The sequence below is a fragment of the Macrotis lagotis genome, chromosome 1, assembly GCF_037893015.1.
Source record: "Macrotis lagotis isolate mMagLag1 chromosome 1, bilby.v1.9.chrom.fasta, whole genome shotgun sequence".
NCBI classification, from domain to species: domain Eukaryota; kingdom Metazoa; phylum Chordata; class Mammalia; order Peramelemorphia; family Peramelidae; genus Macrotis; species Macrotis lagotis.
The window spans coordinates 501326440-501345952 of NC_133658.1; the positions used below are offsets into that span (position 1 = coordinate 501326440).

Here is a 19513-nt window from a genome sequence, read left to right on the forward strand (position 1 = left end):
CTCCCCCTGCGCCTCCATCCTCACGCCCGTCATCCGCGCCCCCCATTCGTGTGTGTGTGCAAATGCCGCTCTGCCACTTGTTACCGTGGGAGGCCGTTATGCCCGGGCCGGCCGGCTGCCCGAGGGAGAGCGCCCGCCAGGGAAGATGGGCATCCCGGGGGCCGGGCGCGGCGTGTACATTAGCCGCCTCACGTGTGCGCGCACACCTGCACACTGGGTACAGCTGGGTAGCGCGCACCGGATGCAGGGCAGGGGCGGGCAGCGGGCAGCGGGCAGCGGGCCTGCGCGTCCGGCCGCTCATCGCCTGGGCTCTTACAAGCCCATCGGACGTGGATGCAGCACGGCCCTGGAGTCCGGAGGACCCGAGTTCAGATGCCGCCTCGGACACACCTAGCTGTGTGGCCTTGGGCGAGCCACTTAGCCCCACCGCCTTGCCAAAAATCCTTAAAAAAGTCCATCAACCAGCAAGCGTTTCTTGACTGCGAAGTCCGTAGAAATAGAAGCTCCTCAGAGTGGGAAGTGTTGGGGTTTTTTCTTTTTTACTTTCTTGGGCCTTAGTAGCCTTAGCCTTATCCCTAGACAATGTAGAGTTCAAATTCTACTTCCATTATATACCAGCTATAAAGGCATGAACAATCAATTCCTCAGTTTCTCAAAAAATTAATTTCTCAATATTATACAAGCTCTCTAACAGACCAATTACCATTCATCAGTGAAGGGAGTTGTGCGGGATAAGAGGTCTCTACATGCATTAGTTCACAGATCTAAACAGACCCCCCCCCAAAAAAAAAAATCTCCAGTGACCCATTCGTAGTGGGTGATCACTATAGATTGTACTCTTTTAAACAAACAAAAAAAAAATCCCTAGTGACCCATTCCTAGTAGGTGATCAATATAAAGTGTACTCTTTTAAATTGAAGGAAAGATCAATTTGAGAACAATGTGGATTCTTTTCCATACATTATAAGTCAGTAGATGACATGGAAAGCTTCTGCAAGCTTCATACCCAATATTTCAAAGATGTGATTTTATTCATATGGAAAAACTTGTCTTCACTAATGAGTAGATGACTAAGAGAAGCAATAACCAAAAAAGAAATTAATTTCCTTGGCAACCTAATGGTGAACCACCCAGAACTTTGGTAGATTGGTACTTTAAATTAGCCCATTCTTCTTGGCTTTTGCAACTTTCTTGCATCTGATAGCTTTTACCATCATGGTCTTTTAGAATCTTTGGTCAAATCCATGCTTTGATGAAGTATTAGTGTATGACATTAGTGGAAGAAACCTCAGTTAATTAAAAAACATTTTTTAAAGGTGCCTGTGCTAGGTGCTGGAGATAAGAGAAGAACTTACATCCTAGTTGGGGAAGATAACATAACACTTATTTACATCTAAGAACATATAAAAAGATGAAAGATAACTTTAGGAGGAGATGAAGAAAATACTAGTGCTTTCAGGCCACCTGAAGAAGGTGACCCTTGCATTGAATAGCAGTCCAATGACTCAAGAAGATAAACAAATTTCAAATGTACATTACCAATGCCAAATCACAGTAAAAGGACACAGATGGACTGTGAAGCCTAGCTAGGCCAGAAGAACTCACTTTTCTCTCTCCTTCCTACCTAACTCCCAAGCTGAGATTTTCAGCTTTCAGATTGATTTCCTCTATTCAGGATTTATTTTTGAATGTACCTCATTATTTAGGATGTACAATCTTTAAGGGCAAATCTTTTATTTGTTTATATTTTTAAGGCAATGGGGTTAAGTGATTTGCCTTTGGTCACACAGCTAGGCAATTATTAAGTGACTAAGGTCAAATTTGAACTCAGGTCCTCCTGACTCCAGGGCCAGTGTTCTATCCACTGCACCACCTTTGCCTTGGGGCAAAGTTTCTTTCTTTCTGCCTTTGTAACCTCCATGCTTAGCATAGTCCCTAGCCCATATAAATGTTAAGAAATACTTGTTGAATGTTTGAGTATGAACAGTGGAGTAATAAAAATTTGGTTAGAAAGTGAATAAGAATAAAAATTGAATAAGGCTAAAAAGAGGTAGGGATACTTTACATTCTTACCTTGTAGTTTTTCCAATCCCTCTTTTTTCTAGTGCATTCCCTCTGTAAATTATTTCCTATTTATCCCATATATAACTTGTTTATACATATCTGTTTACTTGTTTCCATGATTGTGAGCTCAGTGAGGGCAAGAACTATCTTTTGCCCTTCTTTGTAATTTTTACAGAAATTGTCACATATAAGGTACAAATAAATGGTTATTTGACCAACTGACATTACAAAAGTAAGGCAAAAGATACTTCACTGTTAGATTTTGTCATTCTAATATTTATTTTTATTTCCTGAAGACATTGAATTCTTTTTGCCCACCTCTTTACCTGATAAGGTTTTCCACCTTCAATTCTAATCTCACTCTTTTCATTTTTTGTCTCTAGAGTGCTTATTTCATTTTTTTGACACCAGCATTCAAAGTTTTTTACTACAAATTTAGTGCTCCTGTTGCACTCACTACAGTTCTTCCATTATAACCTCAATATCTTTTTACAAATGATTTTTTTATACATTTCTAAAATATTCTTGTTTGAGTAAACATAATACCCCCTTCCCCAAAAAAATATAGGTCCTCATGAGTAATAAAGTAAAGAAAAGAGGAAAAAAAATGCTTCAGTCTGTGTTCCAACACCACCAGCTCTGTCTCTGGTGGATCATTCTTTATAAGTCCATCGCAAAAGCTACTTCCTTATTTTTCCACTATTGCTGTTGCTGATCACAACTCCCTCCACTCATACCTCCCTACTACTATATACCGTATTTTCTCTCTCCTTTCACTCTGTCCCTCTTCTAAAATGTGCTGTAGGGTAGCTGAGCAGTGGCACAGCACACTGATCACCAGCCTTGGGGCCAAGAGATCCCAAGCCCACATACTACCCCTAAGGCCCAAGCAACCACCTGGCCCCGTGGTCCCAGACAGGCCACCCAATCCCAGCCCCTTGCAAGTAGTAAAAAAAGAAAATGTGTTATATCTGACCACTCTCCTCCACCCAAGATCCACCCTCTCCTCCATCACTCACATCCCCCCATCCCCCTTCTCTCCTTTTTACTCTAGATGTCTATACCCCATTGAGTATATATGCTGTTTCCTCTCTGAGACACCTCTGATGAGAGTGAAAGTTCCCTCATTCCCCCTTGCCTTCCCCCCTCTTATTTCATTTTTTAATCTTAATTATTGTATTTTTGTAGTCCTTGTGTAAAGTGTACAAGCTTTTTTTTCCTCCTGAGGTTTTTGCCTATATATCTATGTGTATTCTTTTCTGAGTTTACTTCTTCAGTGTCTCTATTAGAGAAGATGTTTATTGTCTTCTGTTTACTTGTGTGTAGCCTCAAATCTTAATTTGGGATTGGTAATACTTGTATCACTCTTGGATTGGGTATTCAATCTCTCTTCAAATTTATTAATCTTTACTTGATCTGTCACTGTTTTAAAAATAGATAGTTGACTTGATTTCTCCCTGTATTCTTGCTCTAGAGAGCCCATGTTAACAGTTTGTAAGAAAAAAAAGAAAATGGAATAAAAAAGTTAAGCAAAACTGATTAACACATACAAAAAACTGACACTATATGCAATGTTTCATATCTCTGCCAAGAGGTAGGGGGAGTTTTCATTTTCTTTTGTGGACCAAACTTGTTCTTTATAATTTCTCATCATTCAGTTTCGGTTGTTTTATTATTTGATTTTTGTACCTATGTTGTAGTCATTGTATTATGTTGTTTTCCTTGCTCTGCTTACTTCCCTTTGCACCAGTTCACATGAGTCATTACTTGCTTCTTTGTATTTTCATTTTCATATTTTCTTATAGGAAAGTAATATTCCATTACATGCATGTAATTGACATATATTGAGTCTTTATTTCTGTCTTTTACTTTGTTGGGATATATGCCTAGTGGTGAAGTCTATGGTTTAAAGAGTATGAATATTTTTTAATCCCTTTCTTAAATAATTTCAGATAGCTTCTTGGAATAGTAGTACTATTTCTCTACTCCTCCAACAAAGCTTTAATTCTTCAGACATTCAATATCCCTTCCAACAATGATTATTTCCATCTTTTCCAATCTGCTAAATATTAGTACGAAGGTTATTTTGATTTGCATTTCTTTTTTAGTAATTATACTCTTTGATCTTAACTGGAGTATTTGTGGGAAATATGGACTCCATTACAACTTGTCATACTTTTCATTTAACTGGAAACCAAGAACTGATAATTGACCCAGAGTTTTCTACCTTTAGAGCCAATGTTTTTTCCTCTATACCATCCTTCACCTAGCCCAGGTATTCTGTAAAAAAATCAGTGGTTGTCTCTACTATTGTTTTGATTGTGACAAAGTTAAGGTTCACTTTTAGAATTTCTATTTAATTCATTGATTTGGAATTTGTATTTGTTTTTGCTGACCTTTAGGATCATGTACAATGGAGAATTCCATCTCTGAAGCAGATTTAATTGGCAGCAGTTATGTTCGTGTTGCTAAGCTTTGTTGTGAACAGGTGAGCATTTTTAAAAAGCAAATACATTTTAAAATTTGTTTTCAAAGCTAATGTGAGTGAATGAACGATTTTTAATGCCATCTGTACTTTTGAAGAAAAAGCTGAAAAAGGGAAGGAACTGCCCAAAAAATCCAGGACTAGGAACTGATATAAACTAGAAAATTAACAGAATGATGGTAGTAATGATAGCTAGAATTTACATTTTCTGTCTATATTATTTCATTTGATATTCAACAACCTTTTGAGGTAGGTGTTCTTCTTCTTCTTATTATTATTGCTACAAATAAAGAAATTGAGGCTGAAGTAACTTGTTCAGGGTCACAAGGCTATTAAATGTGTTGAGATTAGAACCCAAGTCTTCCTAATTCTAATTTCAGCATTTTGTCTAGTCTACATCATTATTAGTGAGGATGTATGTTGAAGGTAGAAATTAAAAGCAATTTTATGTAGAAGAGAAATTACATTTATATGACATCATAAATTTTTCCTTATATCTGCCAATTATTAAAATCATTGGTCCTTTCTGATATTAAAGAATTAAATGATAAAATTACAAAAATTCTCAGTAGGAGACAAGAATGAGAAGAAGAAATGACAAGTGACATATACCATTTCCCTGCTGCTTATCCTGATTCTCCTCAGCAGATAGTGAGTTTCTCCCTGCCTTACACTTTATTTTCTATATATATTCATATGCGTGTTGTCTCCCTTGATAACAGTATAAGTTACTTGATGGCAGAGCCTGTTACTGCTTCAGGGTTAACTTTGCCACACTGTAAGACCTCAATAAATTCTCCTTGATTAATTGGCACTTAAGTTTTATTCATGATATTCATTGTTGGCTATATTCAAGCAATAATTCCAGTAATTTCTTCTTGTATACTTGCATTCTGCTACTGATAGATTGTAAGTACTACTACAGAAGCATAAGAGCTCCAGAGGCTCTTATTTAACACTTCTCAGGATGGAATTTGGATCTCTGAAGGTTTATTTCAGTTCTTACAGGAGCTGTAATTTTTTTTTTCCTCTTTGTGGATGGATACATCATTCTCTGGTTTATATTGCGACTCTGTGATTTATCTTGGATGATCTCTGAAAGGTGATGTAGCTTTCTATTCTTTTTTTTTTTAAGTAAAAAAACCTGGTATTGAGTTTCTCCAAATGTAAATCTCAGTCCTCAGATGTCTTCTGGTTGGTTGGAAGCCAGAGCTTGTGCTGTTACTTTTGAAAACTCTGGACCTTTTTTTTTTTTTTTGCCACAGTGAAAAATCAGAGTAAGATTTCAGTAGAATAGCAATGACTATAAAATAGATCTTTATTAAAGAAAATAAATAAATGAAATGAAAAAGATTTCAGCTAAGATGGATACTTGACCTTTTTAATAAAAATGTAAAATTCACATCAGACCCCAAAATTATAATAAAAAAAAATCGAGTGAGAAGCTGCAGTGATTCTTCCATCCCAGAACTGTGCAAAAATTCAGCCAGAGGTCCATTAGCAGTAGGAATGAGGGGTTCCAGCAAATCTTGAAAAGGCAAACAAGCTAGTAGCTTCCAGAATAATCAGAGCCTGGCCACAGTCACATGTAGACTGTGTGACTCTTGGTCTAGAAGCAGGGAGAGGAATGAGCACACCCAAGAAAGTTATAGTGTTTCCAGAGAGATGGACAGCTGTGGTTCCTTTGGGTGATGAAATCACCAAACTCTGTCTCAGGTAGCTAAGAAAGGCTTAAATTTTAATTCACAGATTGTACAGTTTACAAGTTACTATCAAAAGTTCACAAATTAGGCTTTTTGAAGAAGCAGCAAGGTAGTGAGTTTCAGTATTGCTATGAGCTAAAGGGAAAGAGATAGACTAATGGGCAGGCTAAGTAGTAGAAGTTGAGGGAAAGAAAGTAAAGTGAAGGCAGGAAACTACTGATCCTTCATGAAGGAGTCTAGTTTAGGAACTTTGGGGAGGTAAGAGATGGCTGAGGGGAGAATAGCAAAAAGGATAGTCAAGTTAAGAAAGGGGGGGAAGGGGAAAGGGAAAGGAAACAGCCAAGTCAGTGACTGGGCTTAGATCAGCAAGAATCCATTCACATGGAGCTGGGACACGATGGGGGTCCAACCTGGAGGAGGGAAGAGGAAAGAAATCAGATAGTAGCTGCCCAATGGAGTCACATGACAAAGTGATGATTCCTTAAGTGATGATTTTCTGTGGTGGGAGGAGCAAGGGTGGGGATTGAGTGGTTTAAAGCTTGTGTGGACATGGCCTTCCACTGTACATGCCACATCCTTGAAGAGTAGCAAATGTTTGACCTCAGGTATTATCCTGTGCCCATGCTTTGGGTTTATTACCTACTGAGCATGCTTGGCAATTGTTGGTATTTCACGTGTTACTGCCCCAAGAACATGACCAAGGTCAGACACATGGCCACCCTCCAGTTCCAGACATAGACACCCAAAAGGGTTTCTAAAAGCCAATTTAACTATATAGGAAAGTTACTGTTTGTTTCCATACCAAAGGGTTGCAACATGTCACTCTTAACCTGCTTCAGTAGAGTGGGCCAGTATGTATAGCATTCCGTACTGAGAAGCGCTAGAGGTCCCTAAAGGTCCAGTGCTCTGATCATCAAAGTTCTGGGTTCAAGGGTGACAATTCTATTTTGAAAAGTAGGTGTCAGCATAGTAACCCATGGGAACAAGGCCTTGACCAAGAAGAGTCAACAAGCCCACCCAACAGTGCAGCAGGGAGAGAAAGCTGGTTCTGACACAAAGGCCTAAATCAGGTACTAAAGCTGGAGTGATAAATAACCCAAAGAAGCTAATGTAAAACTAATATGAAAAAATTATTGTAAATCTTGAGATGCCCAAAATTCCAGACTTACAACCTTGAATAACTTAGGTGGCAAAACTGAGTTGTTCATGGAAGCTAGGTGACACAGTGGCTAGAACATGGGTCTTGGAGTCAGGAAGATGGGATTTCAAATCCAGCCTTAGATATTTGATATTTACCAACTGTGTGACCCTGGACGAGTCACTTAACCCCTATTGCCTTGCATCCAGGGCCACCTCCAGTCGTCTCAATACATATCTGGCCAGTGGATTCAGTTGATTCTGGAGGAGAAAATGAGGCTGGTGATTTAGCACAGCACCCCCTCCCTCAAATCCAGTTCTGGTGCTTGTTATAGCATCACTTTTCCTGATGTCATGATCTTCTTTGAGAATGAAGAGCAAATATCATCAGCTGGCAAAACTCAGTATGGTCCTACGGGGGGGGGGGGGGGGGGGGGATGGAACTTCAGTGGACTAGATCAGGGATTGACAAACTTTTCTATAGAGGATCAGATAGTAAATATTCTTGACTTTGTGAGCCAGTAGGCAAAATTGAGAGTATTCTAAAGGTACTTATATAATGAGAAAACAAATTTTAAAATTTGTAATTAAAAATATAATATGTTGAAATTTAAAATATAATAATATATACAGTTATGGTTTTGTAATACAGATTAACTAATGAGAAGAATGGAATTTTTTTTTTGCTGGGGGCAACATTTCATTTAATTGTGATTTACAGTTATTCCCTATCATCAAAATTGAATGCAAGTGTTTATTTGTTAATGCTGACTTGTATTGATGTTTTTTATATTTCATCTTTGAAAAATGTCTTTTCATACAGATAGGTGCCATGAAATACTGTTAGCAGTGTATGAACATATAATTTACATATTTGACTCTTAGAGTCATTTATATAATTCTATCAAATTCTTGATACTTGCCTTTTAGCAAGTCATTACATTGTGGATTAATCATTCCAAAATGAAGATTAGTAAAAAAGTTCTTCAATTGCACATTTAAATGGACATCAAAAATTATGCTTTGGAGTTTATGGGCCTCAAATCACTCTGGCTCTCATTGACTGACCAATGGGATTCCTAGGCCAAGCCCCACTTGGTCACTGTTTGGGCTCTGATTGGCTCAGAGTGAATGTATAAAACAGTTGCTCTGTTTTGGCCAGAAACCCTGTGGGTCTTTCCCTCCCGGATTGATTTTTGGCATTTTTTTTGAATAGGTAAAAAGAGATCAATCTTTGCATCATTGCTTTCTTACCTAGTCTAGATCCCTGAATGATAACTGTCCCAGTGAAACTAAAACTTATTGTATAGCCTATATTAAAGATTTTAATTAAAAAAAGTACAAACAAAACCACTGTAACCAAGATAAAAAAAAATGTAGTAAATTGGAAAACAATTTTTCCAATTAGTGTTTCTGACAAAGGACTCATTTCTAAAATATATAGAGAGAACTGAGTCAAATTTATAAAAAAAAAAGCCATTCCCCAATTGACAAATGATCAAAGAATATATATATGCAAAGGCAATTTGCAAATGAGGAAATCAAAGCTATCTATAGTCATGGAAAATTGCTCTAATTCATTACTGATTAGAGAAATGCAAATTAAAGCATCTCTGAGGTGCCACCTCACCCCTCTCAGATTGACCAAAATGACCAGAAAGGACATTGGTAAATGTTGGAAGTGATGCGGAAAATCTGGAACACCAATACATTGTTGGTGGAACTGTGAACTCATCCAACCTTTCTGGAGAGCAATTTGGAATTATGCCCAAAGGGCAACAAAAATGTGCATGCCCTTTGATTCAGCAGTGCCACTACAGGGTCTAAACCCTGAAGAGATCATGAAAAAGGATAAAAACATCACTTGTACAAAAATAATCATAACATCCCTGTTTGTGCTGGAAAAGAATTGGAAATGAAGTGAATGTTCATCAATTGGGGAATGGCTGAACAAACTGGTATACGTATGTGCGGGAACTCTATTGTTCTATTAGAAACCAGGAGGGATGGGGATTCAGAGAGGCTGGAAAGACTTGAATGAACTAATGCTGAGTGAGATGAGCAAAGAACATTATAAGGGATGGGGATTCAGAGAAGCTGGAAAGACTTGAATGAACTAATGCTGAGTGAGATGAGCAAAGAACATCATACACTCCTAACAGCAACATGGGGGTGATGATCAACCTTAACAGACTTGTTCATTTCATCAGTGCAATAATTAGGGACAATTTGGGGCTGTCTGCAATGGAGAATACCATCTGTACCTGGAGAAAAAGCTGTGGAGTTTAAATAAAGACTGAAGATTATTACCTTACATTTTTAAAAAAAAAGTTTTATTTCTTCCTCAAGTATATGTTTTTTCTCTCAACACATTCAGTTTGGATCAGTGCATAGCATGGAAACAATGTAAAGACTATCAGATTGCCTTCTGTGGGGGGGGGATGTAAAATTCAAAACCTTACCAAAAAATGATAGGTAGAAACTATTGTATGTAATTGGAAAACAAATAAAATATTTATATAATAATTTAAAAAAAGATTTTAGCTTAAAAAGATCAAGTTCTCCCACTGCATCTAGTGCCATCACTAGTCATTCTGATTAGCATCAGGCACAGCCCTCCTTCATTTATGTCCAATTCACTTGCATATCATGAGTCTCTTCAAGAACTAAGGACCAACCACAAACATAAAGGGACATATGAAAATTTCTTTTGTACTTTTGTCAAACCCAAAAAATGCTGAAACTGTATTTTGAGCTCAGAAAATATATTCACTGTAAATTTGTATGGGAATGGAGAGCATATCTTTTTTATTTTAATTTTTGATAGCATGGGAAGTATATGGAGCAGTTTGAATTACTTGTAATTTAAACAATACTTATTGAATTCACTTGCTTAAAGTTTTGTATGTAAGCACTCTTATTATACCTTGTAATTTTAGGTTGAATTCATGAAGAAAGATCAAGTCTGAAGAAAAATTAATTTCAAAAGCCACTCAGTATTTCATAATAAGGATTCTTCCTGTTCAGAAAAGCCAGTTTCATTCCCGAGTTCAAAAATTTATATAATTTTTTTTTTGTTTTGACATAATGGTATTCACTGGTAATTAAGAATGTTGTGATACTACTAGATCTGTATGCCAAAGAGATCGTGAAAAAGGCTAAGAAAATTAACATGTATAGAATTATTTATAGCAACTTTTTTCATAGTAGTAAAGAATTGGAAATTGAGGGAATGCCCATCAATTGGGGAATGGCTGAACAAATTATGGTATGTGGATGTAATGGAACACTTGTTTTATAAGAAATGAAGGACAGGACTTCAGAATAACCTGGAAAGACTTGCATAAACTGATACTGAGTGAGGTGAGCAGAACCAGAAGAACATTATACATGCTAACAACAACATTAGGTGATGATGAACTATGATGAACTTGTTCGTTTCAGCAATACAATAATCAAAGACAATTCCAAAATACCTGTGAAGGAAAATACCATCCATATGCAGAGAAGGAACTATGGGGTTTAAATACAGACCAAAGTTTACTATCTTCCATTTTTAAAAGTTTTCTTAGCTATTATAGTTTTTTTTATTTTAATCTGATTCTTCTTTCACAATGTGATTATTATGTATCTGTGTTTAGTATGATTATATAGCCTATATTAAATTCCTTTCCAAGAGGGAAAGTAGGAAGGGAGAAAAATGTAAAACTCAAATCTAAGAAAAAATAATTGTTGAAAAATTACTGTTTCATGTAGTTGGAAAAATGAATAAATAAAATATTTTTTAAAAACTTATGTTACAGTAAGCCAGGTGACACTTGAAACAATATCAAATTATAACTGTCACAACATGAGTTGAGTTCAAGTGAGAAGCAATGAGAGTGCCACAAAAGATCTTTCTTAAGGGGAAGCTAGGTGGCGCAGTGGATAGAGCACTGGCCCTGGAGTCAGGAGTACCTGAGTTCAAATCTGGCCTCAGACACTTAATAATTAAGCTTTGTGGCCTTGGGCAAGCCACTTAACCCCATTGCCTTGCCAAAAAAAAAAAAGCTTTCTTAGAACTACTTGACTTTTGTATGGTAGCACAATATGGTGAAACTATTTAAAAATGTAAAAACTATTCTTAGCTCATTAGCCCTACAAAAAGGTTTTGATCCATGAGCTCTAATTTGCTGACCCCTTGAACAGAAGGTTCAGACTTCTGATGAAAAGACCAGAGCTGAGTAGGAACTTTGAAATACAAATTTGTGGCCACAGAAATCTAGAAAAATAAGTTTGAGCAGTTTGAAAGAATTATATGCAAGACATAGTACTAGCATATCGACGGGAGAAGAAATGTGTCTGTTTCTTTATAGTCTTAATTTCTTCATAAGGTACTGGGAAAGTGAAATAAGAAAATCAGATCTGGGAGATGGATTGACTTTGTTCTAAGAGGTAAAAGAAGAAAGAAAAGTGAAAGTAAACAAGAAGATAATATTGGGGCAAAGTTGTTGCAAAGCAAAACAAGACTTTCTAAATTAAAAAAAATAAAGCAAAGAATTAAAATCTGATAGGATACCTAGTAGTTGGAAAATAGCTGAACAAATTGTGCCATATGAGTGTAATCAGATATTACTGTGCCATAAGAAAGTAAGTCCATTATAGTTGATCATTACACAATATTGCTGTTAGTGTGTGCAATGTTCTTCTGGTTCTGTTGACTTCACTTAGCATCAATTCATGCAAGTCTTTCCAGACTATTCTGAAGTCCTATTCCTCATGATTTTTTGGATAATTACAGAGAATCCTAGGTAGCATGATCTAATACAAAATGAAGTGAGCTAAACTAGAATGGTTTATGTCCTGACAATATTTTATTGTACATAAAAATAATTTTGAAATACTTAAGAATTTTGGTTAATGTAATCACCAACTATATCTATAGAGGACCTTATGGTGAAGCCTATGTGCAGAAAGACATATTTTGGGGCATAATCATTATAGATTTATTTTGCTTGGTTTTTAATTGGGAACATGGGGTGGTGTGGAGAGAAGACTAGCAATACTGATGCTAAAAAAATGATCATTGAAAAGTTTTTAATGGATATTAGAGAACAGAAAAGTTAAAAAGGAAGCACAGTTCAAGGACAGTTTTGTAAGTAATGTGAGCTGGTTGCAAATGTATAACCTATATTAGATTGCCTTCTGTTGGGGGGGGGGGGAGAAAATTGTAAAACCCAAAACTTTGCCAAAAATGATTGGTAGAAACTACTATTATATGTAATTGGAAAAAGAAATAAAATACTTACATTAAAAAAAAATCATGAGGAATTTTTTATATAATTTTTACTTTCTGTGGTTTATGATATAGTAAATATATGAAATGGGAACTTCATGTTTTTGTAATAGAATCACCTTTCTGTTCTGTGAACAATCTATTATTGGGTGCTTTAAGTTCAGAAAAAAAATTTAAATAATACCATAATAATTTAAAAATAGGACAAGAAATTGCTCCATTGACCATAGCTAACTTCATTACATTTTTATTTCTCAGGAGATCGTGATATGATAGATTAGATATATATGTAATCAAAATAGAGACATAGTTTTGAGGTTTTTTAGGTCATAGTTGTATTTTTTTATTTTCATTTTTTTTAGATTTTTTTTTTCAAGGCAATGGGGTTAAAGGCCACACAGCTAGGTAATTATTAAGTGTCTGAGGTCAGATTTGAACCCAGGTACTCCTGACTCCAAGGCCGGTGCTCTATTCACTGTGCCACCTAGCCGCCCCATAGTTGTATTTTTAACATGAATATTTTATTTTCCCAACTATATATAAAGATAGTTTTCAGCAGTCATTTCTTGGAAGGTTTTGAGTTTGACATATGCTCTCTCCCTCCTACTTATTAATCATGTTGTAAAAGAAGGATTAAAATGAAATGGGGGGGGAAACATATAGAAAAAAATAGTACATAAGACAAATTTTAAAGATTAAAGATAATAAAGTTTGGTTGCCATTTAACTCCATAGTTCCTTCTCTGGATGTGGATGGTATTTTCTGTCAGTCTTTTAGAATTGTCTTTGATCTTTGTACTGCTGAAATGAACAAGTTCATCATAGTTGATCATTACACAATATTGCTGTTAGTGTGTACAATGTTCTTCTGGTTCTGTTGACTTCACTTAGCATCAATTCATGCAAGTCTTTCCAGGCTATTCTGAAGTCCCATCCCTCATGATTTCTTGGAGAATTATGAATTTTTGACCAAAAGTTGGAAATTGAAAAATTGTACAAGGGAGCATGGTAGCTACTGGAAAAGACATACTTTGAAAAAAGTGACCTAACCCAAAAGTTTTTAGATTAAAGCATAGTACGTTGTATTATTTTGTGTAACTTATTTTAATTTGTGTAGCTAAAGTGTAGGAATTTACAAGATTGAATATGCTGCCATGGTTTTGTCAAAGATCTACAAAACAGGTTTTTTTTTCAGGGTGGTGCATATCCTACAAAACATTCACAAGTTAAGGCAAATCTAGGTGAGTAATGTAGCAGTTGTACTTTTATTTTCTTTTCACTGATGATGATATGAGAGAATTAGTAAAATCTATCCATGTTTGTGTGTGATGTGATATACTCCTTTAAACGTTTATTTCTATAATTATTTTGCATTTAAAATGAAATCATCTTTAAAATAATTTGCTAAAAAAATCTTGAACAGTTAGTACTTCCAGCATGTGTATAATGATGGAGAGACATTTTCACTTTGACTGATTTCTTGTCATTTTCTAATTGATGCTTTATGTTCTTATTACCTGTATGTTTTTTTCTACTCAAAAAATCTAGTGATATTAATTTAATTTTTTTTTAATAAAGAACTGGATATCTGCAAAATCTGGTGTAGTAAGCCTCTTCATGTCCTTCGAGATTACTGTGATGTCATTAAAATATACATCTTCTGGCCACTTCTTTTTCAACGTGAACAGAATCCTGTAGTATCTCAATTACATCCTTGCATAGACGTTAGGTAAGCAAGTCATATGCTATTTATGTAGTTTTGTTGCTTTATTTGACTTATCAGAGAATGTCATATTTTCCTAAAAAATGAATTCTAAAGTAGAAAATAAAAGTTGATATACTGCAGCTTATCTCCTAATTTCTAGTCCTAACTGTACAAAGTATAGTTGAATATCAGCTTTATTTAATAGCTAAGTAGATTTAAGTGTTTATATTTAAACATATTAAATAAAATATATTAGATATCTAAATAAAATTAAGGACAGAGATTATGTAACCCATTCCTATATTAGTTAATCCTTTGTTTTGTTTTATGATTAAAATCCTTATTATACTGTAGCCTCATTTAATTTTTTTAAACCCTCTGTAACAACTATTTAACATATTGTGTTGTGTTTTTTTTAAATCTTTCTCCTGCTTGAATGCAATGGTGATTTATTCAGTTCCACCTCCTTTAGCTATTCCATTCTTTTAATTATTTTTGTTACTGTCATCTAGTCTTGACAGTTTATTCACATAATTCTTTTTCTTTTTTTTTTTTTTTAAGATTTTTCAAGGCAATGGGGTTAAATGGCTTGGCCACAGCCACATGGCTAGGTAATTATTAAGTGTCTAAGGCTGGATTTGAACTCAGGTACTCCTGACTCCAAGCCCTGTGCTCTTATCCACTGCGCCACCTAGCCGCCCTATTCACATATTTCTTAAAAGAACAATGCTGCATTCATAACTAATAAAAACCTCAACAGTGCCAGATAAGGTAGAAGGATTACATTTGTTTATTTCATATCATTCTTCTACTTTTTTCATTAAATAGAAGCTTTATTTCTTAAAGTTGATTTCTAATTGATAGTGCTAAATATTTGAAACTAACAATTTCTCAATCATGAAAAGATAAATCTGAGAATTGTTATTATAAATAATGATCATAATTCTGCAGAATGGAGAAGAGAGTATAATGGTTTGTTCAAAGAATCAAATGAAATAAAGCCTATGAATCACTATGTAAATAATAAAATGGTATATAAATGTCTATTATTATAAACAGTTGAATTTTATACTAATGTTCAGAATCAGGCAATATAAAACCTTATCCATTTCTAAAACAATTTTTTCTTTAAGCAGCTCTGCTTCTTGTGAATTAAGTTTGAAGAGACTGCAGCATATTGAATTGCTTGAAGATATTGTGGATTTGGCAAAGAAAGTTGTGGTGAGTGGCACTTCAGGATTCCATTGAAAGGATTCATAGTTGGTGTTTATTTGAATTGTCTTATAATTTATTTCTGACAGCCATATCAATGTATATCAGTATAATCCTTCAGTTGTTTATCATCAGTCAGCCAGACTTGGACTAACTACTGACTATGCAGAAAAAAAAGCCAAAACAGTCCCTCAAGGACCTTATTGTAATGAAAACAATATGCACATAAATAAACACATATAAGATCTATTAGAGTAGATACAAAATCACATTAGAGGGGAGGACACTAGCAACTGGGAGTGTACAAAAAAGGCTTTTTTGCCAATTCAACTTGAGCTGAGTCTTCCAGGAAACCAGAGATTTTATTCTGCCAGCTATTGTCTTGTTTTTCTCCTCTCCTCAGCCATGTGTGTAAAAGTCATCTTTATTTGTTACCTCTTCTTCCCTTTTTTCTCAACCCTACAATGTATCCTCCAAACTCATCACCTCACTGAAGCTGTTTTCTCCAAAGATACCCAAGATCTTTAATGCTTTTATCTGATTGTCTTTTCTTAGTCCTTACCTTTGCCCTCTCTTCAGATTTTGATGTTCTTTTGAGAGTTATTTCATTCATTTTATTCATATCCTCAACATCCAGTATAATGCCTGGTCCATAGTAAGTGACTAATTCTTGTTGATTGACTGTCCATTCCTTCAGATACTCTTTTCTCAGTTTTCATGGCACTGCTGTCCTGACTTTCCTCCTAATAATTCTTCTCTACTTTCTTTTCCTCTTTATCTTTTGTTGAATCATCATTTCCAAACACCCCAAAGCTTAGTCCTGGACTCTGCTTTTTTTTTTCTTTTTCTTTTTCTTTTTCTTTTTTTTTTTTTGTTTTTAGGTTTTTTTGCTATCTGCCTTTTTTCTTGTGGGAACCTCATAGTGAATTTAATGATCATTTCTGTGCTGATAATTCATAGATGTATATTTTCACCCCATTCTCCCTCTTACCATTCAATTCCATATCATCAACTGCCTTTAGACATTTAAAACTGAAGGTTTAAAATTTAGCATGTCTCATATTCAAAACAGAACTAATTCTCTTTTTCCTCAAATTCTTACCTATACCAAATATATCATTAAGGTCCCTCTCAACATTCTAGTCTGACACATTCATAACTTCATATTATTCTTAACTGCTCACTCTGTATATTCAATTAGCTTATTGTTTATCATCATTATTATTATTATCATCATTATTATTATTATTATTTCTACTTCTACAGTATCTCTAGCATCCATCTTAACTTCCCTCACACAGCTACCTAGTCTAATTCAAGTCTTCATCCTCTCTCACTTGTACTATTATTACAGTAGCTTCCTAATTAGTTTTCATACCCCAAGTATTTTCTTTTTCCAATACATCCTTTAAACAACTGCTAAATTAATTTCCTGGAGCACAGATTTGACCAGGTAACTTTCCTACTCATTAAACTCCACTAGTTTTCTTGTTAATTTGAAGACAAAATATAAATTCATGACCTGGTGCCATTCTGTTTTTTCAACTTTGTTGCAAGTTCTGCCTTTACATGCCCTCTATTGGTGAATGGACTGTTCTTGGAGTTTTTTTACACATGGCATTTGCCTTTGCAGTAGCTGCCCTCATGGTTTCCATCTTTATAAATCCCTAGTTTCCTTCAAGACTCAGCAGAATGTGCTATATTCAACAAGGGGCCTTTTATGGAAGTTCCAGCTACTTGTTCCTTTTCCTTAAATTTGCCTATTTTCTACCTACTTGCATTTATATATATTTTTCCCCAGCCTAAATAAAAGCTTAAATTTTGAGGAGGAACCTTTTTTTTGTAGGCTAACATGTAACACAGTGTTTTACAAGTAATTAGTTACTACTTTGTTATTGACTTGTATTTAAGTCTTTGTGAGTTTATTTGGGATTTTCTTGGCTAAGATTTTGCAATCATTTGCCATTTTCTTCTTCAGCTCATTTGACAGTTGAAGAAATTGAGGCAAACAAGGTTAAGTGATTTGCCCGGGGTCACACAGCTAGTAAGTGTCTGAGGTCAGATTTGAATTTATAAAGATGAGTCTTCCTGCCTTCAGATCTAGTACTCTATCCATTGTGCCAAATAGATGCTTAGTTAGCATTTATGAATTCGTCATACTTATGTGGATAAATTATCAATTTTCCTCCTCAAGGTATTTGTTTCTTTCATATTTAAGATTCCTTCTATATATGATGTAATTTGAAATAAGACTTTCCATTAACTATCTTGTTAGCATGTCACTTCTCTGGGGCATTAGTCTCCTATCTTATATCATGATGGGTTGGATTAAGTTTTGCTTAAGGTCCCTTTCAGCTCCAAAATTCTGTGATTATATTAATGTTCTGGAAAGATATTTGGATGTGTTTAATAATTTACGTACTGAAACCCTCAGTCAGTAAATTATTAAGCATATCCAAATGAGAAAACTGAGATGATAAAAGGGTTAAATGATTTATTTGTCCAGGGTTGCAAAGCTAGTAAAGTGTCTGAGACCAGATTTGAACTTAGGTTTATGTGTCTTCCTGACTCCAGATGTGACACTTTATCCATTGTACCACCCAGCTTCACAGATTTTAATTATATTAATCTCTGTTGATGGTAGCAAACATTTTTTTTGTAATAAAAAAATATATTAAAAGAAGAATTGGGGGAGAGAGAGAGAGATAAGAGAACAGCCAAGCAGCATTGGCTGGGCCACAGGTTGGTAGAGAAGACTGTGGCTCTGAGCTGGAGTCCAACTCAGATTTTTATGTCTTGCCTCTCATCCAGAGGGCAAAAGGTGAACTCCCTTTCTCTTACTGGGCCAGGAATTAGGTTAAAGCCTGAGGAGATCAGGATACAAATTTTACATTAAACAATAAATCAATGGTAATTGGGGGTCTCCACCCAATTTGTGGAGATTACAAATTGTTACAATCATAATTCTCTTACTTCTAAGTCAGTTTACACCTCAAGAGTAGGTGTAATAAATTTACATCTCCACCCATTTTCTACATTCACAATTTTCTTCATCTTTCCCCTGCGTTATTTCACCCTCAGAATTATTCGGGACCCAGATTTTTCTGGGTGTTTCAGAGTCCATTCAAAGATGAATGTATTACAGTGAGGGCTTTATTGAGGCAGGGCCAGAATACAATTGACTGACACATCTGGTTGGCATCCTGCAGCAGCTGGTATTGGAGCTATACAGCTAAGAGAAACAAAACTCAAGGGGAAAAAATTGAACAAGCAAAACACAGAGATAATGTAATAGAAAAGGCTATTTAACAGAGGCTATCTAACAATAATTAGGAAAAAAACTAGAAGGTCTATAAGGGGCAAGAATTATACTTTATGATCCTAAGCCAGTATCAAAATACCTTTTCATAAGAACATGGGTTCCAACATAGCACAGATTTGTTGATATATGCCACTTAAGTTGTAAACAAGTTCAAAAGTAGTATAAACAAATGTACTGAAAAAGCATTTTAAAACTGCACATGTTCAAAAAGTAATTTGCAACAAAATTTTCTATTTTGCTTTGACCATGTTTAGAATGAACAAAAATTCCAGTTGAAGAATGGATCTTTCTTTAAAGCAGTTAAAAATATACCAATAGGCATTATCCTGATCCACTGGCTCACTCTCAAACTTAATTATGATACACCTGGAATCATCATGGCAACTTACTATTACAGAGCAGAGAGGGACACAAGGACATGTTCTTTTATGAAGTCATACAGACAATATTTTTTCAATGAACCAGGTTCAATGAGGGGTTCCTTTAAAAGAATCCTACTCCAGTTGAGGCTAGGGTCATTATTTCAAAGGTCACTTACTCCAGTGGTGTCAAACTTGTCAATATCTTATTGTCTTAGAAAATTACAAATTAACATTATATACCCTGTATTG

The 19513-nt window shown here is 35.3% G+C and overlaps 1 protein-coding gene across 6 annotated transcripts in view; it reads left to right on the forward strand.

The window, feature by feature from the left end:
• TTC3 (tetratricopeptide repeat domain 3) overlaps positions 1 to 19513 on the forward strand; it is a 187913-nt gene that overhangs the window by 258 nt on the left and 168142 nt on the right. For 5 of the 6 annotated variants that reach the window (XR_012473988.1, XM_074213971.1, XM_074213968.1 and 2 more), the window contains exons 2-5: positions 4467 to 4552; positions 13859 to 13904; positions 14242 to 14392; positions 15505 to 15589. Coding sequence is in view for 5 of the 6 variants with exons in the window: in XM_074213971.1 (XP_074070072.1) it covers positions 4478 to 4552; positions 13859 to 13904; positions 14242 to 14392; positions 15505 to 15589 (357 nt within the window). In the remaining variant the exon portion in view is untranslated. Of the gene's footprint in view, positions 1 to 4465; positions 4553 to 5118; positions 5201 to 13858; positions 13905 to 14241; positions 14393 to 15504; positions 15590 to 19513 lie in introns of those variants that run through there. The other variant, XM_074213967.1, reaches the window with a different exon arrangement.